Raw genomic sequence first — 26,044 nt, 5'->3', positions numbered from 1 at the left:
GAGGTCACTGTTCACACGCCCAGATTACACATGAGGCTTAGAGAGATCTGGTGGCTCGTTCGGGATAACACCCTTGTGAAGGGCAAATGCAAAATCGAAGCCCAGATGCTGCACCTCAATTTTGCTCCACCCAGCACAATCTCACCCTCTGGCTCCAGCAGGAGCCCACCGAGGCTGGGTAGAGCCCCTCCAGTTTTCCTCCAGGCTGCCTCCTGGCCACAGTCCCACGAGGCTGGAGTCTGAAATCAGCGAGGGCGGCCAGCGTGTCTCTCTGTTTCTATCTTTCTGGACAATTTGTTCCATAAGTGCTTGTTTTCCAACAGCTCAACATTGCTCCCCCAGGGGCTCCACGCGGCCTTTGGTTGGAGCGATGTTGGCTGATTTTCTCAGATCTGTCTTTCTCCACTTGTTGAGCTTGTCATAAAGTATTTTAAGGAGGTTGGAAATTATTCTCACTAATAGTATGTAAGGAATCTGGGTCAGACTCTATTGGGTCTCCTCACTCAGAACATGGGGTTTGGAGCCTCAAATCTCTCACATCTCTGTTTTCCAAAGAGAAGTGTCACAGAACAGGAAGATCATACACCCTCAAGCCTAAAGTGAACTCAGTAACCCCTTATTTCTCATTTTCAGATGAAGAAGCGGACCAAAAAATGATCTGAAAAGTCCCAGGTTGCCTAGACCATTGGAGGCAGAACCAGGGCTAGTACTCATATTTCTTGAAACCTTGTTTATATTCTTTCTACTATACCTCACTGCTGTTGAGGAAACCAGAACTAGGTATCCACCCACCCATCCATCCATTCATCCACCCATCCATCCACCCACCCATCCATCCATACTTTCATCCATCCATCCATCCATCCATGTGAATCATCTCTGACAATAATGCAAAGGCATTTCTATGCAAATAGGCAGAGTTTCTTCAATTAAAAACTTATTAATGCTAAGAGTAAGAGTTACTGAGGATTAATTGGTCCCCAGAGTACTTTGCATTATTAAGTTGGTTGGATATCTCCACTATTGTAAAAACATTTAGTATTGCAAAAGAGTCATATGAAATTGTTCCAGACACAATCATCAATCACAACATGGCATTAGATAGATCCAGAGCCTTTTCTACAAAAGAGAAAAATTTTGATGACAACATTTAACATCTTGTAATAAAAAACACCACATGCATCTCTTCTTTACAATTTTTCAAAAACTGGCAGCTTTGTGTGAAGTGTACAAAGTTATACAGAGGAAATGGATTTTAGAATTGCATAGCATTAGAGTGATCCTTAGACATAGTTAGATTAGAAAGGCAGGACCAGCTAACCTGCAATCAAGGCTATCCAACACCTTCGTGTTCCCTAATGCTCAAGCCTGCCTTGGTGTCTCTTTCTTTCAAGCAACTCTGTACCTGCCTTACCAAGAATATAAAAGTCATTTTTCATGAACTCCACTGATTCTAGATCAGAGTCCAAAATGCTTTCAAATATGAAGCTTTTTGAGTACCAACCTGAAGCTACAAGTGGAAAGTTTGACCCCTTACATCATGTGACAGGTCACAGTCAAAGCACAAGTACACTGTAAATATTGCATGAAATTACCTTCAGTCTGTGTGTATAGGAGTAGTTGAAGCAAATGAATTTTGTGTCTAGACATGGGCCCCATCCCCAAGATATCTGATTATGTATAGGCAAATATTCCAAAATTCAGAAAAACTTGAAATATAAAATACCTCTTGTCCTAAGCACTTCGGTTAAGGGATACTCAAGCTGTAACTAATTAAGGCAAGAATTATCTGTAGATGCTAAAATCACTGAGTGAAGGGGAGAAGTACAGCTGTGCAGATTCAGAGTGTTTCCCACAGATCACTTCTAAACTATGAAGAGAATAAAAGATGCCTCTCAGTAGATAAACCTGGAGGATGCCATTTACCACCACCAAAGAGGAACAAGCTGACACAATTTACTTCCTACGCAGGATTTATAGTTCCCGCCAAGAATGTGTAACCTACATCATTCAGTCATGGGGAAACAATTACACAAACCCAATTTGAGGGACAGTATACCAACTGACTGGCCCGTATTCTCAAAAATATCAGTGTCATAAAATGCAGAGAAAGGCTAGGAGCCATTCTAGATAAAAGAAGACCAAAGAGTATGATTATGTCAGATGACCGCAGCTAGTACGTGTAACTAGAATGTGCCACGAACACAAAAATAAAATGAAATATAGAAGACAGGATGGTGAAAGAGACGCGTCAACTACGTGTGTGATTCTGGGCTGAATCCAGATCAGGGTAAAAATAACCCTCTAAAGGTCATTATTGGAGCAATTGGAGAAAGTTAAATATGGACTGTATATTTAGAATCATATTATATGGATGTTAAATTTCCTAAATTCGATAATCCCATTCAATAATATTGTTGGGATATAAGGGAACGTCTTTGTTCCTATAAATACATACTAAAGTATTTAGGGGTAAGATTTGTGCCTTACTCTCAAATGGTTTCACAAATTTTTTTTTAAAGGCTGTAATCAGGAGAGAGAGAGAGAGAGAGAGAGAGAGAGAGAGAGAGAGAGAGAGGAGAAAGAGCACAAATATAGCAAAATGTTCCCAACTGATGGACCAAAGTGAAGGTTATAGGGGTGCTCAATAGAGTTTCCAACTTCTATACAGGTTCAAATGTTTTTCAAATTAAAAAACAAATTGAAAAGAAAAAAAAAAGTCAAACATGAAGCAATTCTTTAACCTTCAGGAAGCTGAATAGGACCATCACCTCCCTTATTCTACACACTCCATCTCTATCAATGGAACTGGTCACAATAGCTTTTGGAGGGCAGCTCTTTCACACATTTACTCATATGGAGCAGACCGCCAACCTCAAACTCCAAACCTTGCTTTAATTGTTTGTCAAACATGAGTTGAAATTTCACACTGTACTCCATAAAAATGCTCGATTATCATGTGTCAACTTAAAGTAAAAAATGAAGTTATTGTGGAGCCTCATCTTCTCCAGTTCTGTCACGCACGACCGCATGTTCATCATATGGAATTGCCAGATCTGAGCTCTGTCTCCGGGTTTCAGGCTCAGATTGGATTCTGATTCTGCATTCCTCTGAATTCTGTGCAGATCCCTGCGAACCTCAGAGAAGATAAACATGCCATCTGGGATGGAACTATATACAACAAAAATTCACTCAGCATGCACAAAGCGAAAGCAGTGCAAAGAAATCAACAACAAATAAACAAGATGTGATTGCTGATTAGAGCTTTCTGCAAGATAAGGAGGCCTCCTGCCTCCTTGTTCATCCCACAGCACCCCATAGTGGTCAGCATGTGGCAGACACTTCATCCATACCCGTTGGGACCTTCCACAGTCCAGAAGCAAAAGGCTTCACAAGTGAGTCCCCTTAAGAGATGATGCAATTAATAATCAAATGGATGGAGAACGTTATGAGATCATCAGCATCAAAAAAAAAAATTCCAAAAAGTTTTTAAAAAGAAAGAAAAGCGGGGAAAAAGAGTAATTCTCTTGAAAAATCCTGCGACAATGTTACATCATGCTGGAGAGACTGGGGAACACGAGTGTGTTTATGTATTGCTGATGACTGCGCAAAATTCTTCTGGAGAGCACTCTGGCAGAATGTATGGAAAGCCATAAAAAATACCCGGATCCTTTGTAAAATAATCCCACTCCTGGGAATTTACCCTAAGGAATAATCCCAAAGATGGGAAATGCTATAGCGCAAAGAAATTCATTGCCCTCTGATTTGTAGCGTGAAAACCTGGGGAAGTCGTGAATGAGCAATTAGATCAGGGCATATCAACTGGATGGACTTATTAAAGCCCTCAAAATGACATCCATGAGGCCTGTTGGGTAACAACGCAGGAAATGTGTATGCTTTAATCGGAAGCAAATGCTCACACACGCTCAAACCCAAGGACTCAATGAAAACTGGCGTTATTGAAAGTAACCGCCCTAAGAGCAATGGAATTATGGGAAAAAATGTAAACCACCAGTATCCTGATGATACTCTTCTGTTGGGCGATATAAAGAATCTGAAATAATCATCCATTGACTGATGGAGGCAAGAAGCATGACATGGGCTTAACAGTGCCTCCCTAAAGTTCATATGTTGAAATCCCCAGCCCTGACACCTCAAAAGGCAAAGATTTGGAGAAAAGATCTTTAAAGAAGTGACTAAGGTAGAATGAGGCTGGGAGAGTATGCCCCAATCCAATCTGACTCATGTCCTTATAAAAAGAGGAAGAAACAACGGGAGCCTGGGCCTATGTGTAGGGAGCAACAACCAGGGAGAAAGTGGCCATCTGTAGGCCAAGAAGAGAGACCTGCCTACACCTTGATCTTGGACTACCAGCCTCCAGAACCGTGAGATATAAATGTCTGTTTCTTAAACCACCCAGTCTGTGGTATTTTGTTGTGGCAGCTCCCACACACTAATACAGACCATCAGAGACAAGCCAGCCAGGTGTGGCTAACTGCCATACATATGTAAGGGTCCAATCAGAAGAATGGGTATGGTGGCTACATGGTCATTATTGATACCCCCATGTGTGCTGAAGGCCAGAGAGACTCTGATTAAGACCCCCTTTCCCATCTTCCGCCAGTAAGTAGAATGTCCAACTTTCTGACTCAGGAATGGGTGGAATCTGCATTTCTATTAACAACCCCCTTCCTGTCCCATTTAGTGGCCTAGCTGGGCTGAGATCCTGTAGGATGATTGACATTCATTATCCTCATAGCTCTTGGTTTTCTTCTCTGTCTTCTTTCAACCTCTTGAGAAACTAATGTGACTCCATTTTTGAGAAACCAGCCTCTACCTCAGAGCAAAGCCTGTCCAAGGAAGGGGGCGTGACCTTTGTCCTTGGAAAAACCCACAGAGCACTCCTGAGCATATACCTGCCCTGCTGAGTTGTTTGTCTATAAATAACGGGAGAGGGGCTGGGGACGTGCTTGCCTGGCATGCGTGTGTCCAGGGTTCGATCCTCAGCACCACATACAAAGATGTTATGCCTGCCAAAAACTAAAAATTAAATATTAAAAAATTCTCTCTCTCTCTCTCTCTCTCTCTCTCTCTCTCTCTCTCTCTCTCTCTTTAAAAATAAATAAATAAATGAGTGAATAAATAACAGGAGAGGTCCGAGGCGCCAGATGTCCCTGACTCAGCCAGGCTAGGTGAGGACCCATAGCAACCCCCCTAGCAATCTCCAATCAGCATGAGACAGGGAAAATACCTGGGATGCCAGATGACCCCCCAGTAGTTTATGGTGGTTGATAACATGTTGGGAAACCATGTACAGTAGCACGTACACCCCTCGTGGCCTAAACCAGTCAGTTCAAAGGAATCCCCCTCTGGTACTAACCAATCACCCCTACCCAACTTGTTCCCGCCATTGAATGTGCTAATCAATGTTAAGAGTTGTTGATTTTCCCGTGGTATGGAATGATTTGAGGTGTGATGTTGTGACGCAGAGAGTATCCCCCAAAAACTTATAAAATCTCACTGAACAAAGGACCAGGACTCACTCCCTGGGACCGCATCGGGAACGGTTGTGAGTCCAGGCTCCAGCTTGCAATAAAGACTCTCGTGTGATTGCATCGGATTCGGCTCCTGGAGCTCTATTGGGGTCCCACGAATCTGGCATAACATTCTGTCTCTCCCAGCAGACAGAGGTCCTAGTGGCCAGAAAGTCCTATTCGACTTTCAAGGGCAAACTAGTTTAAAAATCCACAGGACTAGCAATTCCACTTTTAGGCATATACTGAGAATTAATAGCAGAAACTTGAACAGATCATTGTTCAACCAGCAGTAGCCGTTACCGCAACCAGAAGGTAGAAGCAACCCAAGTGTCCATGGACAGATGAGTCGATATGCAGAGTGTGGTCTATATAGGGAAGGACATTCTGGCACATGCTACAACACACAGAGACCTCAGAGTTGTAATTCCAATGAAATCAGCCAGTTACAAAAGCACAAATACTGTGTGATCCCACTCATGATCAGGTACTTAAAACGGTCACATTTCTCAAAGAAAGTAGAATAGGGGTTGTCAGGGACTGGAGAAGGGGGAATGGGAAATTTGTGCTGAAGGGGTGAGAGCTTCACCTTAGGGAAGATGAGCGGGTTGGGTGCTGGGGGTGGCAATGTTGACAGCCCCATGTGAATGTGCTTAGGGCTACTGAACTGCACACTAACAATGGTTAAAGTGGTAAATTTTATGTTGTGCATTTTAACACAATAAAACCATTCCAACGGGTAATTTAAGAGGCAGCCGTGTGGGTGGGGTGGGGGTGGGAAGATGGACTCAGCCTGGGCTGGGTCTCCGGCTTCACCCCAGAGGGGATGGTGGCGACTTAGGGGAGGGTCTGTCTGGATCCAAACAGGCAAGCACTGCAGGCAAGCAATTACTCAGACTCAGCCCAGTCCCACCCAGGCCTAGAGGATGGCTGCTCCAACTGGGAGGGACAGAGCAGCCCCAGCTCAGCTTTCACAATTGAAGTCTCAGGACCTGGCCTGGAGCCCAGGGGCTGGAGTCTTCTCTACCATTAAATAAGAAGGTGGAGGGGAGAGAGCGGGCCTGCTCTGTGGGCAGGTCTGGGCTGCGGGCTAGCCTCTGCCCACTAGCCCACAGGGATGGGATGAAGGGCACAGCATGGGCCCCACGCGTTTGGGGCTTGTGTGGCTGAGGACTTGAGAGCACCTCAGACTGGCCATTCCCACGGGGCCTGGTGGGTACACTCCCGGTCCCTCTCCTAGGAAGAAAAACAAACAGCTGAGAGCAGGCCGCTGCAGCTGTGGGATGCGTTCCAAGACCGAAAGGGGGAAAAGAACGATTCCAGCCCCCAAAGCCTAGTTAAATTGAAAGCAATGGGCTACAGGAGGGAATGGGAACTCTTCCATAAGCCCCTTTTATCAAGGAAATTTAAAAATCCGTCCTTGAGAGTTCATGCCTTTCGCTTCGTGATTTGCGATGGGATGCCCCAGCCTGTGCCTAGCAGACCTTACAGCACATCCTCTCTGCCAAGTGGAGAGCAGCCCCAGTGGCTGAGGCAGCGACACCAACATATTCAGCGTCATTCAATCTCCCGTGCCTGGGCTTGGAGCAGAGCCAGGCCTCATAGGTGCCAGGAACACAGACACCTACCCAGAAACTGATCCAGGCCCTGCCTCTTGAGGAATACCTCCCTGCCACACCGTGGACCCTACACTCACGCCCAGGGACATCCCCGTCTGCATGTCCAACTTCTACCCCCAGGTTCTACTGAAAAGGCTCCCCCTTCACCACCCTCCAGCCAGCCATGTGGTTCACCCTCAGCAGACCAGAGGCCCTGGAAGAAAGCTGACCTTCAGGGAAGGAAATTGCAGAGTCCCAGGTCCCTGGAGCGTGCTCTAGGAGAAGGGGACATGGGCTCCAGGCAGGCATGTTCTAGCCTCACCTTGTGGGTTGGACTTTGGCCAGATAAAAAACAGAATGGGCCCTCTAATGTGTGGGGGACCAGGGTGGGGACTCTAGTCCAAGGGCCTGGTCTCAGAGTGATGCTGACCTCGTCCATCCTCAGCAATGCCCAGGAACCCCATGGCCATGTTACACTTGGAATATGTGTTCACAGACCTTGTCTATGCCCTCTCAGTCAATCCACATAAGCTATTATAAAATGCCTATTGAGTGCTCAGCTCTATGAGCAAAAAAACAGATGATTGTGCAGTAAGCAGTTTTTTTGAACACCGCACCAGGAATTGCCATTAAATGTATTGGGACTCACTCCTTTCTGAGAGGGATGGCAGGTGCTTAAATACAGAGTCTCCTTCAGGGATTGCCACAGCACTCCTAGGAGGCATTAGGATCCCCTTTGTGGATAGGGAAACGGAAGCTCTCAGAGCTTCAGTCATTTGCCCAGAGTCACAGTAAAATAGGAACAGGATGGGATCAGAACCCGTGTCTGCGGGACTCCCAAAGCTAGTTCATGTGGCTGGTACAAGGTCTTCGTGGGGGTCCCAGCTTAGCGGGGTCAGACCTCGAACACCTGGCCTCTATACCATGCAGGACAGGAGCCAGTGAAGTCCACCAAAGGGAACAGTGGGAAAGGGAGAGAGCCTGGTCCACCAGCCTGGAGACCTGCCCTCCTGGTGCAGCCATGGATTTGCCCACAACCACATGGTAAGGCAGAAGGTGGAGCCCACTCTAGAACAGGAGGGTGCCCCGCCAGACCACCTGGAGGGCTGGAAAGTCGGCAGAGCTGGGGAAGTGTCCCCTGCAGCCATGGGAGGGAGCCAAGTCCTTCTCTCTCACAGCAGGGAGGCTCCCCAGACTCAGCTGGAAGAAAGGGGTCTAGGATGCTTCTTATCCCTTCAGCTCTTCACGAGGAATGACTTCAAGCGGACTTCCATGCCCTGGTGTGCCAGGTCAAATGGTGACACACCTCCAAGTTCACGTCCACCCAGAACCCTGAGTGTTATGACGGTACCTGAAAATAGGGTCTTGGTGAATGTGATCAAGATGAGATCATCCTACATTAAGGTGGGCCCTAAATCCAACGTGACCAGTGTCCGTACAGGAAGAGGGTAAGTGGACAGAGACACAGACACGGAAGAGGACCACACGAATATGGAAGCAGAGATTATGACGAGGCTGCTACAAGCCAAGCCATGTTGGGGACAGTCAGTCCCACCAGGAGCTGGAAAACGCAAAGGATTCCTCCCTGGAAACTCAGAGGGAAGGTGGCTTTGCCAGCACCTCGATCTTGAACCCTTGGCCTCAGAGCCATGAGAAAATGAACTTTTGATAAAGCACCCAGTTCACGACACTTGATTATATATGGAGACTGACATGCCTGGGAGTCGTTTCTGAGCAACTCCCATTTGGAGCACAATGTAGAGATGTGCGTTTCTGTGGGTCAGGTCCCTGCAAAAGTCATGGACAGGGCCCTCTCTGCTTCTGCTGCCACCGTCTAAGGCCAAGGATGCATCTTTTCCCATGTCCCTGAGAAATACGGCTACCCACCCTACTTCCCAGAGGGAACAAGACCTTTCTTATGGGCCATGTGCACATATTCAGACAAAATAATCAAAAAATTCTGCTGTTCCATATAAAGTGCAGCAAAACACTGAGGCATGGAATGGATTTTTTCCCCTTGTCCCTTTGCCCTTTTTCAGACATGACACACACCGACTCCTTTTGGGACCAGACACAGTCCCGGCTAGAATAACAGCTGGGGACCCTGTAATAAGCCATAAAGAGAAAGAAAGGGGACAGGAACCCTTCAACACAGAGTGTAAGTAGAGCACAGGGGCTTAAATATGTCGTCTCCTTCGGGTGGCAGCCGGTCCCATTTGCAGGATGAAGTCCCATGTACTTGGACGCCTGACCCGGGAGCAGAACCCAGCACTGGTCTTCTTCACCTCGTTCTCTCTCTACAGTGGAATCCGGGGCAACTAATGGCTCAAGGCTGACAACTGGGGCCAAAGGCTAAGAGGAAGAGGTAGGAGGGGGCAGGAAAGGTTCTCAGGGGCCAGGATCAGCTGGGAGCCTCCCTTGGGGTCAAGAAAGGCTGCCCTGTCCCTGGAGTCCTCATGGGCAGCTCTTTAGAAGGTGTCGCCTGCACAGAAAGAAGATGCAGGAGGTGTCCGACTGTGGCAGGGATTCATGTTAGGAGACTCGGGGATGGAATCGCTGAGGGGTGCCTCTCAGGTGGGAGGAGGCGCCTTAGAAAAGCAGGTGAGAGGGAAACTGGGACCTGGGAATCGTGCTCCCAGAGAAGATAGAGATATTTTTAAAAATTAGGAAAGCAATAGACTTTAGCACCTAGGGAGGCTCCAGGAAGCCTGAGTCTGGGGACCCTCAAGGAAGAGGTGCGCTGCTGGGGTCCCGGAGCTTGTCGCCCCTGGCCTGGGCCCCTGTACAGAGGGATGACAGCCCTCAGGACCAAGGCTCGGGTTTACACTGCTCCTCTTCCTTGCCTCTGCCCTCCCCTGCACTCAGGCTGCGGCTCTTTCCAGGAGCCTCTGCTGGCCAAAGACCTTTAGCCAGGTAGGGGCAGCACCTGGACAGGCTAGAAGAGACCTGCTGCCCACTTGGGGGCTGCCAGGCTGCCCTCCCCCAGGACAGCAGAAACTCCTCTGGGTTGGAGAATGAGTCCTGTGGCTATTAATAGCACCAACATTAGAGGAACTTGAAAGAGAAAAATATATCCCGCAAGCCTCCCACCCAGCTGGCCACGGTTGTTTTCACTTCTCCAAGTTCTCATCCCCTCTTTGGCCTTTTGTATGCATATCTGCATGATGGCCTCATGGTGTACGCATCCAAGAGGTCTCTTTTGCCCTTAACATGAGCTCTCCTGTGGTGCTCCTACTTATCATTTGAAATGGCTGTGTAATATTCTTTTTGTGTTAATTTAGTTTTTAAAATCCCCAAAGGCTGGACATTTAGGGTTTTTCCAGTTTTCAGTGATTATGAATAATGTTCCAAAGAGCTCTGTACATATGCCATTGGCCTTCTTTGTCATTGTTTCCTTGAGACAAGTAGATTGGGATTTCACAGCCAAAGGGAATAAACTGCTTCCAAGACCCTGAAAGCACACTGACTCCTGCAGGGAATCGCCCTTTGGTCCTCGCTCCCCGGTCAGGAGCAGGTGCTGATGGGTTTATAAGAATGCCTTTCCTCGAGCGCTCCAGGAAAGACGCGGCTTTAAAAAACTCTGGCAGACACTCTCCTGGAAAGGTTGGGCAGCGGTTTGGCCAGATCTCACGGTTTTTGACAGCAGCGGGAGTCCAGGGAAGCCTAAGAGCCTTCAGACCATGCTGGCCTGCCCACTGAGAGGGCAACTGGGGCAAAGGAAGAGTCCCTCCTGTCTCAAGGGCTTCTCAGAGATGGAAGGTGTGGGATGGATCTGGACATTGTCCTTACAAAACCAAACATGCCATCTCCCTGGAGGCCACCGTTATGGGCCACTAGTCTCTTCTGGAACCAGAGACAGACTAGGAAGAGTTACTGCCCACCACTACAACCAAAACCACCACCACCAACACTAACACCACCACCCACTAATGCCACCACTACCAACAACAACCATGTCATCACCACTACTAACACAACCACTAACTCCATCACCACCAACAACACAAATACCACCACCAACAACAACAACACGAATAACACCACCACAATTAGCACCAACATCAACACCAGCATCACCAACAACATCAACAACAATGTCAACACCAACACCAACACCACAAGCAACAACACCATCATCAGCAACACTACCAACACTCACAATACCAACACCAACACCATCACTGGCACATCCCTCACCACCACTACCAGTGCCAACAGCATGACCCATTCCACAGCATAAACACCACCAACAACAAAATCATCATCAGCACCACCACGATACCACCATTTTCAACACCAACACCACCAATGACAACAACGCCATCACTGCCATCACCATCATCACCAACACCACCAATGCTATCAACACCAATAACAAAAACAGCCCTTCAGGCCTGAGACTATGGGTTATATGAGAAATCTTCTGCTTCCCTCTCCTCTTTCCTGGGTCCTCCCACCAAATACCAAGATGTATTTATACTAGAATTACCTGAAATTCAAATGTAACTGGGCTTCCTATATTTTTCCTGGCTAATTCTGGCGACCTACATGGGAGATAACTAAGGGAGCCCAGGCAAGAGATGAGGAGGGCCGTCAGGGCTTGCTGGTGCAGTGGACGTGGAAAGGAGGTAAGGAAAATCTAGAAGCATGGCTTGGTTTTGGATTCGTACCACTGGGTAGATCAGAGTGTCGCTTACAGAGATGGAGGAGAAACAGGTCTGGAAGGAAAAATGAACAGCTCTGCTGAGTTTGAGACGCTTCCTAAATAACCAAGTGGGGATGTCACAGGAGGTAGTGAAACATGTTAGTCTGGGATCCAGGGCAAACTTTAGAGAGAAGACAGATGGGACTCGATGATGGTCACTGGGAAGAGACCAGCTGGAGACTGTAGAGAAGGGCGCAGCACAAGGTGAGCTCCTGAGATGTCAAGTGAGGTGGGTGGGGCAACCAAGGACACCCAGTGGGTTAGATGGGAGCTCCCCAGAGGCCTCAGTACCTCTAACTTGAGGTTTACAGGGAAGCATTTATTGACCCTTTGTTGAAAGTGGGCGGTGTGCAAAGACACTCTGCGAGTCATCTCGCTGAGTCTCAGTACCATTAAGGGATTATTCTTAGTCCCATTTTAACAGTCTTTAAAGATAAGGCTCAGAGAGGCTGAAGGAATTGCCCCAGATCACAGCTCACAGACAATTGAGCTGAGATTTGAACTCAGCCTTTCCTGGTTCCAAATGTCCATCCCTTGCTGTGTCTTGTTTGTTTACTCCATGCCTCTCTGCTCTACCAGTTGGCCTGACCTTTATGGCAGGGCCTCTCCTATTCCTCTTCAGACCTCCTAGTGTCTCACATGGTGCCAAGCACATCAATGGCACTCTGTCAGTAACGTTTTGAATTGGGTGGGAGAGGGCTCCGTGCCCTTGGGTGGGGTCAGCCAGGCATGATGCCTGCAGGATTGTCATAGAAATTCCAAGACTTTCTTACTCCTTCTCTCCGAAAGGGTGGAAAACAAGGGCATGCTAGTTGAACTGCTTCCATCTCGGTCCAAATGCAGAGCCACGGTGGTTGGCAAAGTCTCTTCACAGCCTGAGCATGCCCAGCAGAAGGTGGTAGAAGGAAAGTGGGTTGAGAAGGTACAGAAGCTGCGCCATGAAGGAGGAGGGCAAAGCTGGGAAAAGAGAAGGCGCTCCCCAGCCCCCCACCCGCTCCCTTTGCTTAGGGAGGAGGGTTCCTTGTCCTTGCCAGGTCCGTGTGCTGTCCAGGGCTCTCCAGCATGTTCCTATCAGGGCTCCAGGACAGAAATCAGAGCACCTGACGAGTCTCCCTGGACAGTCCAATGGAGCAAGGTGAAGTGAGGGCTGGATTGTCCCTGGCTATACTCACCCGACAGACACCAGCGCACACCAACCATATTCCAGGCAATTACATGGTGATCAGTGGCATCCTGCCCCACCCCTGCAAGTGGGTAGGCAATCCCATCTACTTTGTAGGTGAGGACATTGAGGATCAGATAGCTAGAATAACCTGTCCAAGGTCACACAGTAAGTGGCAAAGCCAAGGTTTGTACCCTGGTAGTCTGACTCCAGCACCTGTGCACTTCAGCACTGGGCAGCAGATCCAGCCTCAGACCAGGAGATTCGGGTGAGAGAAGATCCACGTTCATGGAACCACAAGACCCAACCCGCAGCTGTGGGAGCAAAACTCACCAGCTCCTCAGGGGTCTGTTTCCTCCCTTAGAAAATGAACTATCTTCTTAATTTCTTAGATTATTATAAGGATTAGATGACAGAATGTATGTAAAAATCTTTGAAAACTATGAAGCTCAAAATGCAGGGATCAGCTGAGCCTAGCACAGGGTTGGCCAACTTTTTCTGTAAAGGGGCAGGTGGTAGCTATCTCAGGCTCTGCAGGCCTCATTGACTATCATCACTGAGCACCACAGTGGCACAAAAGCAGCCACAGAGACTATGTAAATGAATGAGTGTGGCTGTGTTCCAATAAAACTTTATTTACAAACATGGAGGTCCGAGTTGGCCCTGGGTCTGGCAGAAGGACTCCAGCAGGATGTGGCTGAGACCTGTCCTCTGCCTTTTCCTCTCTAATGACTGTAAGTACCAACGTGGCGGAGACCAGAGGGTACAATGACCTCATTCACAGGCAGCATGTCGGCTGCCTCTGTCCTCTGCTTTTCTCACTGTGGGGGACTTCAGGGCCATCCAACCTAGTGCAGGAATCTCCTGGCCCGTCTTCTCCCACGCCCTAAGGTGAGAGTGGGGTACCTTCTGCTAGGAGCTCTGACAGTGTAGGGAGCCCAAAGAGTCGGGAGGACACAGGCGAGGCAGCGAGTCTCAGTTCAAGGAAGAGGTTGCAAGGATCCAGACGTGACCCCGCCTCACCTCCTAGGACTTGGCCCTCGCAGGGTAAAGGACACGCATGCACTTGTGAGCCCCGGGTCATGTCCTCCTGGGAACTGGGCACGTGGCAGCAGGCTAGGGATGGGGACTGGGTTGAGGCTCTGGCTCAGACATGACTGATGGCTGATGGCACGAGGCTGAAAGGGAAAACTAAATGACAAATGTCAGCCTCCAGAGTCAAGTGGATCCAATCGCCTGCAACACTTGGCAGGAGCCAGCGTGATGACATTCCACTGGGAGGACTGACAACATCTGCATTTAAGCTGAAGCAACAATAAAACCAACAAAGCCGATTGATTGCACTGGCCCGGAATGGGCAGACCACAGTGTCCTCAGAAAGAGATCTGGGGCTGGGGAGGAAGGGGATGGATGTGACCTTTATGAGTTGCATGGGATTCCTGCCGTGGATGCGGTAGGAAGTGCAGTACTGGGCATCGCCTCTGGAGGGCCTCAGGCTAATTTAGGCTGCAGCAACATGGGTAGACCAGATCCCACTAGGCCACAGCCGTCTGCCCTCTGCCCTCTGAATATTAGTACATTCGTTTGTAACATAAGCAGGTTGACCAGGATCTAGACCCACCACGAGTGATGTCCAATGGTGTTTCCTACTCAAACCTGTCACAGGGTGGGGACAAGATGGCCATGGCTTAGCCCACAACGCAGGCATTGTGCTGGACAGTGAGGGGTATGAGGATGAAAGCTCTAGCAGACTGGAAGGGGTGCGGCCACCAAAACTGGCTGTTTCAATACAATGTGGAAGTGAAACGCAAGGCCTCCACACACAGAGGTCTCCAGACCCGGTCTGGGGGGGGGACTACTGTGGGGGGAGGGCCGGCTCTGGGGATTTCAACTCCATGACCAGCACCGTGAGGATGGGGAAGGCCTTGCTGAGTTGCTCCTGGAACAGGAACTGGAAGCCGTGGGAGGGAGTGAAGGGGAATCAGGAAGATGAGTCCGTCACCCGTCACAGCAGCACAGTCCTCTGGCCAAACGAGAGCTACCTGAAAACAACATCCCTCTGGACATGGTAATAATAATAACATACGTGTCGAGCTCCTTCTGTGTGCTGAGGACTTAGAGTCTTCACGGATTAATCCACTTAGTCTTCACATCAGTGCTCTGGGGTGCACCCCCATGTTACAGATGAGGAAACCAGAGGTCTTAGAGGCTACCTCACTTGCCCCAAAATGATAGAGCCCCTGAGACACGGCCTGGGTTCGGACCCAGATATTTGACCTCAAAGCCCACATTCTGAAGGGAATAAAGCCATTCTCTTAAAATTTTTGAAAGACACAGAGAAAAGTGAAACAATCATTTAGCCTGTTGTTTTGTATACTACGACTTGTGACCCATTCGTGGATTGTGAAATAGATGGATGGGTTGTGACCATTTGAAAAAAAAAATAGAGTAGAAAATCATCAGTGGTCATCATAACTCAGTTATTTGAGTTACGATTCCATGTGTGTGTTGTTCAGGGTGTAAAATGTGTCTAGATCCCGGTCAACCTGCTTATTTTACAAACGAATGTACTAATATTCAGATGGAAAAATGATGTTCCAAGAGTACAGAGTATTAATAGATGAACCGGGATTGAATTTCAATTTACGTTACCAGGCTTAACTGGCTGCAGAGGAAACCAAGAAAAAGAAAGAGCATCGATACCAATAATAGGCGCGACTCGGGTAATGACAGCACTCACAGGCTCCTGCTTCCTCCAGGCTACTGTGGGCAGCCTCTGCTCTGGTTGCTTTAGACATACCAACACCTTTAACCCTCAGAGCAACCCAGTGAGGCGGGCAGGAGCACCAGTTCCTTCCATTTTCAGATGGGGGGACTCAGGTCCAGAAAGGTCAGGTAACCTGGCCAATGTCACCTAGCTGGTAACGGAGAAGCCAGGGTTTAATGCCACCACAACACTCAGAACATGGAGACAGGGAGGATCAGGTAGTACTTTCCACTGGGACACATCTGGGTTTTGGAGCCAGTCTGGCACACATTATGGTAAGTGTGTTTACTTAATTAACTGCACGCCTACTTAAGTCCTAGCATGGTGATTCACTGTTCATGTCCTCGAGTTGCCTGGTTAAATTGAAAAAATCCCAGGTACTTTTCCAAGCTTCCTTATCTCCATCACTCATTTATTCATCCATTCACATATTTAAAGACACCACGCACTTGAAGAATCAAATAGAACAGGGAGGATTTTTTTTTTCTAAAGACAAAACTTCACAACACCCTTCCTTATTCCAAAAGGGATCAAGGCGGTTCCTAAGGATATGTCGCATACACCAATGTAGAAGCAGAGGGAGACAAGGGGGGACCAGTAGGGAAACACTGCGGGCACAGCAATGAGCCTCTCGCAAAAATGTTTTCCCTACAGTCCGTGCGCTGGCTACACGTGGACCACCCATCCGTCTCCTGGATCTCATCTTAATCATCTTTGAATGTTAGGATGGGATGGCAGCTGGCTCCGTCTGTGTTAATTGCCCCCTTGGAAGTAATTTTAATGACTTCAGAGTCACAGCCTCCTCCAAGTGAAAACAAACTAATTGCTTAAAGAAAGCATTCCTCCTTCTGCAACTGAGACAGAAAATAATTCCTCCTGGGTCCTCCGAAGTCAACATTCCGGGATGTCATGAACAACATCCCCAGCAGCATCCTGAGGATGAGAAGGACGAACCCTCAGGGGGCTGTTACTCCCGATAGGCTGGGGGCACCATGCTCTTATTCCTAAGATGCATGATGGAGTCAGATCTACCGTATGAATAACGTGGGCTCAGAGCGCTCTGTGGAGTCCAGGGACCCACCTGCTTGAAACAAGGTGATCCAAAAAAAAAAAAAAAGGGTCTCTTAATCCAAATATCTGGACAAGTCTCCCCCAGCTTGAGGCCTTCCCCAACCTGCCAACCTCAGGACTCAGGCTCTCCTTGGCCTAATTTAGCACATAGCACAAGTGACATCACATTACCCGTGTGTGTGTGTGTGTGTGTGTGTGTGTGTGTGTGTGTGTTTATCATTTTAACCCACCCAGTACATCTCTCGTATCTCATGACTTTTTGTTCCTCGGGTTTTCCCTCACCCTTTACCCACCAAGTGCACAGGAAGAAAGCATTGACAAAAGAAGATGGCGATGGTGGGTGCTTGCTGTTCAGAAGGTTGGCTCAGGGGGGAGAGGACCCTGTCTCAGCAGGAGCTCTCCCTGGCTCAGGTCCTCTTTGTTGCTATGATGCTATAACATCCCCCAAATCAGCTCCCCAGGTGTTGGCACTTCCCTTTCTGCCTCTCAAATCTATCAATGGAGTTGCCACTGGGAAGAGGAGGAGAGGTGATTCCAGGTGACCACCGTTAGTCACCGTAGTGTTGTCCCACAATGGTTGTGGGTGAGACGGAGTCCTCCTAACCCTTTACTCTCTCACTGAGAATGTCTTGCCTGAAGTGCTCATTGGGAACCTAGTTTTTGCCTTTTATTTTGAATATTTGAGCAAGGGTATGATTTGTGAGAAGTCTATGGGGGGTTTATAAGAGTAAGATTGTGGCATAATGAGATTATGGTTTTGTAATATTGAGTACAGAGTATTGGCACTCCAGTGAGATACGGCCAGCCAGGTGTTCCAACATGGCACTTGTTACAGGGGATAATCCATTCATTCTTTGTGTCGACAAGGAGGTTTTGAAGATTAACAAACAGATGTCCTGGGCAAGGATTTATCCAAGAAGCAGAAGTCCCATAGCAAGACCCCAACAGAAGACCAACAAGCTCTGATTCACACTGACCCCTGTGACCCTCTCCGCCATATTAGCATTTGCTGAAAAGGGCCTATCACTGAAGGCCTTCAGTCGGGTCATCTGAAGAAGCCCCCCTAGGTCAGGCAGAGCCTCCTGAAGGAACCCAGACTCGCCCACCGCGTCCCCCTCCCTGTGACAGAGGGAGCCAGGGACCTGACTCTTCATTGGCACCTTCCCAGGCCTCTCCCAGAGGGTTTTTCAGACAGGCACCTGGGGAGGTGACAGTGGCCCACACCAGAGCCAAGAGATGAAGCATGACACTCTGCTTCTTCAGTCCAACCCCCTCAACATTCTCATTCCCCACGGGCCGCATGAGCCCTAGACCTTCAGGTTTAAAGGTGGCCATGATGATCACAGGATCCTCCCAGGCCTCCACCTGGAACGACTAAGGAGGCGTGGCGACATTTTCGTGGGACCGGGAAGTCCTGTTCCACCCTCGTTTCTGAAGATTCCAAGATGTCATCATAAATCCCATTCGACTTCCAAGCCAGGGGAAAGCCTTTCTGCGTCAAGCTGGACAGAACAACTGCTTAGCAGAGTCTCCTCTGTTGTGAATGGAAATCTGCCTGCTCACCATAACCACCCATTGGTCCTAGTTCTACCCTTGGGTCATACAGAGCAGTGTCCACCCTTTTCCACATGGCAGCCCTTCAGGCAACAGAAGGGAACGTTCCTCTCCTGCAAGTCTTTTTCTCCCCAGGAGATGATTCCCTATGGGCCCTCCAGGCGTCCAAGACCCATCCCTGGCCCCACCATCACTGTGCCTTTCCTCTAGACTCCCTTCTGTCACCTGAAAGTCCCTGTTCTGCAGGGAAGTTCTAACACCACAGTCTGGCTTTCCTGCTGGGTTGAAACACTCTCCAACATTCCAGAAATTTGTTATGGTCCTGGCAGCCAAACCCACAAAACCCAGATCCCAAGCTCTCACTGAGCAGCCCAAGAACATGTTCAAATCATCCTCTGGCTGGCTTGGCCTAGGAGAGATCTTGCTGGACTCCGTCCTTTGGTCCCTGGGATGAATCATGAGTTTCTCTTGTTGTTGCTGTTGGCTGCCCCCCAGGTCACTGGCTGGTGGGACAGACATCACCCCTGCTGCCCTGAGCATGGAGGCCTGAAGGCACAGGTAGCACTGGGCATCCCGTTACCAAGCCCAAGTGAGTAGTCCCACTTGCTGGGTAATGCGCCAAGACCAGAGAGATCCTGGGCATCTACCTCAGTTTTCCAACAAAGGGTGACCTATAAGGGCTGGACCTCCAGACTCCTGCCCTGGAGTTGACTCAAGGACCCCACCCTCGGCACTGCAAGTCAGCTCTTCCTGGCCAGGAGCCTCACTGGGACCAACCCCACCCTCCTCCACGCAATAGCCTCCTTCCCAGAGTGCATGCTTCCCGGCTTCACCACGGTGTACTTATGCCCCATCAGAGGGCTTGTTGTGTTCCACCTTGAGAGAGGCCTCTCTCTGCCCTGCCTCAGCCTCCAGACTTGAAACTCCTTGAGAGAAGCCTCTGGGTCTTATTTAGCTGTGTCCCCAATCCTAGCACAGAGCCTGGCACAGCCATGAGAGACACGTTGGATTGAGATAAAGTGGCTCTGTGTCTCTACTTCATCAAGCTTCTCCAATGAGAAAGATGGGAACTCAGTAGCCCTTCTCTGGAAGGGAACCAGAGGAGACCACCACAGCTTTACTGCTTTCCTGTCTCCATCATGGTGGCACATCCTGTAGGTGATGAGCCTGGCTGCTCAAAGCACAAGGTCAACAGACCCCGCTCGGTGCCACCACCACTACCACGTGGACCCTTCCTAAGTCTATGAGCTCTACTTCTCCCTGGCTAGAGAGTGGCTCCACACCCCAGCCCATCAGCTGCCCATCCTGCAAATAGAAATTGAGGAGGAGAGCCTGGCTGAATCGGGACAAACTCATCTCACCCCCAGGAGCTGCAAAGAACAGTGGGTTGACCATGATCTCAATCAGCCTCAACACCCAAGGGGCTTGGGACTATTTCCACGACACTCCAGGACGAGGAGCTGAGAAGATGCTCAGCCTGCTCAGTGCAGACCACACTCCAGGGTCTAGGAGACCCAGGGTAAAGTAAGGTCTCATGACAGTGCAGCAAGTGTCAGAAGCCACACCGAGCCGCCAGACCTCCCCTGCTAGACGCAGAGATTCCACAAGCTCACGTGACACCCGCCAGTTGCTCTCACATGAAGCCAGCAAAGTTATGGAAGGATCGTGCCTGGGTGGAGAGACCAGAGGGCTTCTCCCTCTGTGGTTTCCAGGGTGACACGGACAGCGTGTGGGCTCATGACACCAGGAAGGAGGGACAGAGGCTCCACGTCTCCCTTTCTCATCCTAAAGTCCAGAATTGAAAGGAGCTGCTCTTACCTGCTAAGATGAAGATGCCCACGAGAATCAGGAACACCAGCAGGTACAGCCCCAGGACAGCATGCTTCAGGGCTGACAGAGAGCCCAGCTGGGTACAACAGCCTCCTGCCCGCCGTTTGTGGCATGGACCTGGACAATAAGGATAAGAGGAGGAAGGGGAAAAGACACGTGAAAACCCCTTACATTTTTTTCTCTGTGGATCTCATTTCTCACCCATGCACACAGATGTTTACGTAGCATCCCTTCTGCTCTTTCTGCCCATCTGTCATTAGTGGGGAGCTTTCTGGAACCATCACAAGACGTTCAGCTTCGAGCTCTCCTCCCACCCTCTGTGGTCACGGACAAACAGGCAGGCATGGCCACAGCCCATGTGCTCACAGAATACACCTCCCTTGATCATTGTAAGCAGCAGAAAAACATGGAAAGAGGCTTGGATGTGGACCCTCTATCAAGCATCACTGTCTCTTGTGGTCCAGGGAATACGGAGAGAATTTAAAACAGGACTCGCAAACTCAACTCCATAGTGACCAGGAAGGGATGGGAATGAAGAAAACGGGCCAGTGGGGTTGTGAACAAGCATGCCCCGCTCTGTAAAAGGTTGTCGCCCAGGACTGAGGGCTTGCGTGTTGCCAGATCCAGAATTTCCAAGATGAGCTAGAAACAAATAAGAGACATCCCCATATTTTAAAAATATTGGCAATTAATTAAAAGCCAATAACACTGGAAAGTTAAATAAACACATTGGCAAGCCAGACCTGACCACCACCAACTGGATTTGATTTACTGGATGGAAAGCTTAGGAACCTCACCCTGTTCCCCAAATGGAACAGTGAAATATGTTGCTGTAGTAGATCTTATAGACCATGTGTCCAACCCTGACCTTTGACTCACAGATGAAGAATGTCAACTGTAGATGAGGGAGGCTGAGACAGGAGGATCACAAGTTCAAAGCCAGCCTCAGCAACTTAGTGAGGCCCTGAGCAACTTAGTGAGACCCTGTCTCTAGATAAAATATAAAAAAGGGCTGGGAATGAGGCTGAGGGGTAAAGGACCCGGGAGTTCAATCCTCAGTGCCTCCAGCCCAGCAAAATGTCAACTGTTAATTATTGGCAACCCCACTTCAGGATCCGGGAGATCTTTGAGTTGAATTTGTCCCTTGAGGTGAGCTTCTCAGATGGCCCATGCAGAGGCCAGGAAACGGACTCACCTCTACCTGCTACGTCAACTGAAACTGGAAGGAAAGGGATGCTGTCCCATCCTGAGTCCCGCGGTGCTCGAGAGAATCACTGCAGGACGTTTTTCAACGCACACATGCCCCCCATTACCTATTCCCACCGGCCCCTGTGGAGGGACCGTCCATGCGCTGGGAGTGCCGCTAACCAACGCGCATTGCATGTGAGGAAGGTGTGGAAATGGACGTGTGCTGACAGATCATTGAGAGTTAGAATATGTCTTAAGCCAGGTGGTGGCTATGCCTGGAACCCCAGCTACCTGGGAGGCGGAAGCAGGAAAATCAGGGCTGGGCTGGCAACATAGCAAGACCTCATCTCTGAAAAAATAAAGTTCGATCCCAGCATCAGATTAGGAGATAGCATCTTTATTTAGCAAGGCGCAGGGGCACATGCCCGCAGCCCATCTTCTCAGGAGGCTAAGGCAGGCGGATCGCAAGTTCAAGGCCAGTGTGGGCAACGTATCAAGACCCCATTTGGAAGGAAGGAAGGAAAGAGAAAAGAAAAGAAGGAAGGGAGACAAGAGGAGAGTCTTGAAAGATGGTGTGGCGTTTGCGATCCCTTGGTGGGGTTCTGTGTTTAAGGAGGTTCTTCGAGGCATGTTTTACGTCTCAGGTATCCTTTGGCCTCAGGATGAGGGACAGCGGGGTGACTATTGATGGCTGCTGTCACAGGGATCTTAAATGACCCCAGAGGCCCATGCCCTTAAGGCTTGGTCCCCAAGGTAGTGCTATTAGGAAGAGGTGGATCCTTTAAGAGGTGGCCCTACTGAGAGGTCTTTAGATGAAAGCCTTGGAGGAGATGTGGGACCCCCTCCGCAGCCTCCCCACCACCTTTGGCTCCCTGGGCGCGAGGGGAGTTGTTTTGCTCTGCCTCCTGCTCCTTGCCATGACGTGCTGCCTCGCCACAGGCCCCAAACCAACGGGGTCGATTGTTTGGGCTGGAACTTCCAAAATTGTGAGCCAAAATAAACCTTTTCTCTTTTTGAGTAGATTATCTTAGGTATTCGTCATAGTGACGGAAAACTGGCTAACACAATGCCTCAGGATCCAAACAGCCCCGGACCTCCAAAGGTGCTGTGGCGGGAGGAACGTTTTCACTTGTTTACTACATTTTGTTACAAATATTTCTGTGAAAACCGCTGAGCACAACAATTACATCACACATCCACAGAGCACTGGGTGCAGCACGGAGCAAGCAGTCAATAGATACAAATTCAAATAGCATGTTCACCATCCTTAAATGCTGGCTGATTTTAAAGAGTCCCCTTGATTGTCCTCTAAGACTTGAACAAAGCTAACATTCTAACGCATTCCACGTCTCCTTTCCTAGGGCTTTCTATCCCTCTCCATTCACTGGGGCCCGTGGCTGGTTTTCTCCTAAGTACACAGGCATCTGATAGCATTTCCTGGTTTTTGCTTGTGTGTTTTGTTTTGGGTGAAAGCTGCTACCCACCTTCTCAGAGAAAAGTCTTTCTCCCTCAAGAGCCAGAACGGTGGCACAGAGTTGTACAGTGTTATACGAATATTGGCTCTTGTTATCCCAACGGTAGTTCAGCTCTCCTGCTTGGGACACTCCTGTGACTGAGCCTCACTGTGGAATGAGGGGAAGAAAGCCACACAGCCATCGACACTGTTCACTTTGTCATTTGCATGAGTGTTGCTAGCTCACTGAAGGAATGGGTCACGTTGCAATGATCTTGCTCTATTTTTTTCCCCCGTGAAAAGAGAATAGTGCTCTTGCCCTCTACCTGTGATCTCTAATAGTGAGTAGCCTCTTGGGACAGGTTCCTTCATCAACCAACGCAGAGAACACAGACCTTCCTCGGAGAAAACTTGGTCCTTTCAGTAAGACTTGATTATTTTGTATATTAAACAAAGTCTATTTTAAATAGAATATAATAAGGCTTTTGGAGAGTGATTTTCCACAAATAGATAAACTGAACAAGCATGTTCTGCAAGATGCTTAGAGAATATGATTGAAGGGGAAAAAGATAGAAATTAAGAGCAAGATGAGTCCTATTCTTCCCCAAACACTATGGAGTTGTATTTTTTTTTCCTTCAGCAAAATGTTAGCTGGGTAAACCATTCAGATTATTTAAGCTTAGTGGAGGATTAAAAATACAAAACTGATACAATTAGCAAAGCCAGGGCAAAAATCATGCTTACTTTTTTGTTTTTAAAAAAGTGAAATGAATGAGCTATAAGTCATGAGAAGACCTGGGGGGGGGAACCTTAAATGCATATTACTAAGTAAAAGAAGTCAATCTGAAAAAGCTGCGCACCCTGTAATTCCAACCACACAGCTTTCATGTGGAGGTAATGGAAGATTGGCAGGTGCTGGGGCTGGGGGAGGGGTGAGGAGGCAGAGCATGGGGATCTGCAGGGCAGTGGACCTGCTCTGTGTGATACTGTCTCAGTGGGTGCACATGCTCTCAGTATGTTTTCCTAGATTCCATGTGTCTATTTAGCGTCCAGGAATCACATGGCCAAACTACTAGCTTGAAGAGCTGGTCCAAGGCCAAGTCCCCAGTCACCTGCATGTCTGACTCTGAGGCACCATGCACATATTTTCCTACCCTAAATCACCCAGGCTCAACCGGGTTCAGGGTCAAGCCAGCCCAGAATAGCACAATAGCCTCGGGCTGGCCTGCACCATTCACACTAGCCCACCCTGACATATTGGCTGAGCCCTGCCAACATTCTAGGACACCCCAACACAGACTCTGGCCTTCACCTTACGCCTCCCCCTGCCCAAATCTGGCTTTTCCTCTCTGCCCACACATGATGCACAGTGTGTGTCCTCCTCTCTCAAGAAATCTGAGGAGTAGATTCTTCATTCAATGGCATCAGCCTTTCCATATTGACATATAAATTGCATCTGTGTACAATTTTAAAATATGTTATTATACATCTGTTGAAACTCACAGAGTGTCCACCACCAACAGTGAACCTTAATGTTAACTAAGAACATTGGGTGATAATAAGTCAGTGGAGGTTTTTCAATCATAACAAATGTACCACTCTGGTGGGGAAATTGGCACTGAGGGAGACCGTGCATGAGGTAGGGGGTGTATGGGAACTCTCTGCACTTTTCATTTATTTTTTCTGTAAACCTAAAATAAAATACAGTTTGCTAAAAAAATAAATAAATAAGGTTTATTCCACAATTGCTAAACTATGAAACCGACCTAGGTGCCCTTCAACAGATGAATGGATAAAAAAAAAATTGTGGTATATAACACTCAATAAAAGAAGAACAAAATTATGGCGTTTGCAGGTAAATGAGTGGAACCGGAGAACATTGTTCTAATTGAAATAAACCAATCTCAAAGAATCAAAGGCCGACTGTTTTCTTGGATATGCAGATACTAATTCACAATAAGGGGCAGGGGAAGAATAGAGGTACTTTGGACTAGACAGAGGGGTTTGAAGGGAGGGGAGGGGCCATGGGGGTAGGAATGATAGTAAAATAAATCAGACATTATTACCCTATGCGCATATATGATTATATGACCTGTAACTCCACATCATGTACAACCAGTTGAATGAGAAGTTATACTCCATTTATATATGATGTGTCAAAATGCATTCTACTGCCATACATAACTAATTAGAACAAATAAAAATTAAAAAATAAAAAAAAATTTAAAACTCTATTAAAAATAAAAGTAGAAGCCTTGGCTTAGCTTTGTAGAGGTAAAAATAACACATTCATCCGGTGTCCACTATCACTTGTCCTACAGTGACAGCCAGACCTCAAGATGGCTCCCACAACCCTGCCCTTGTGTAACCTCCAGGGTTGGTTTGTGTGACCAAGAGAATAGAATTTGATGTGTGCCTTCCAAGATGAGACAGAAGAGACTGCTGCTTCCTTCTGGCTCCCTCCTCTCTCTCTGGACATGCATTTGGGGGAAGGCCAGCTGCCATGTCACCAACACCCCAGGGAGAGGCCCGTATCATGGAAACTTGAGACCTTCAGCCAACAGCCACGCGGGTGAGCCTGGATGCTCCAGCCCAGCCGGCCCTCATGTGACTGTGCCCCAGCTCAACCTCATGAGGGACCCTGAGCTGGAACTACCCAGCCAAGCTGCTCTGGGATTCCTCTCACATCATGTTCTACCTAAGCATATTTTTGAGCAAAAACTTTATCTGAAAAAAAAAATCAACACGATTTTGGCTTTCCTTGCATACCCATGAATCCTGCAGAAAATGTGTGAGGAGTAAGTTTCTTTTTTCTGCTGTTAGTTTGGGAGTAACTTGTTATGTGGCAGCAGATCAAAAGGCACTTAAAACAGACACCGGGGAACACAAACCCAGGAGGCTGCTTGAAGGAGCCGAGTCCTTCAGGCCTCCTTCCCAGTTCCCAGGCCAGAGCCTGGCACCTGCAGACACTCAGCGAGTGTTTGTTGAAGAGAGGTTCAGTCCTGGTTGCTGTCCTCTGGAAGCTCGTATGGGAGGGGAGGAAGGCGTGTGACCAGGGAAGAAGCAGCAGAGATGGGCAGAGCAAGTGCCTCCCACGTACAGAGGTGGGGATCGCATCTGTGGGGGGAGCCCAGGGTCCATGCAGAGGAAACTACAAGCCAGGAGGCTTGAGGGTCAGGCCT

General features: G+C 48.5%; 1 protein-coding gene across 3 annotated transcripts in view; it reads right to left on the bottom strand.

Annotated features, from left to right (window-relative positions):
• Positions 1-26,044, bottom strand: part of Scara5 (scavenger receptor class A member 5) — a 103,223-nt gene that overhangs the window by 56,668 nt on the left and 20,511 nt on the right. For all 3 annotated transcript variants that reach the window (XM_078030839.1, XM_078030840.1, XM_078030838.1), the window contains exon 3: positions 20,210-20,338. In XM_078030839.1, the coding sequence (XP_077886965.1) occupies positions 20,210-20,338 (129 nt within the window). The remainder of the gene's footprint in view (positions 1-20,209; positions 20,339-26,044) is intronic.

The sequence above is a fragment of the Ictidomys tridecemlineatus genome, chromosome 14, assembly GCF_052094955.1.
Source record: "Ictidomys tridecemlineatus isolate mIctTri1 chromosome 14, mIctTri1.hap1, whole genome shotgun sequence".
In the NCBI taxonomy this organism is placed as follows: domain Eukaryota; kingdom Metazoa; phylum Chordata; class Mammalia; order Rodentia; family Sciuridae; genus Ictidomys; species Ictidomys tridecemlineatus.
This window is presented reverse-complemented; position numbering and strand designations above follow the sequence as displayed.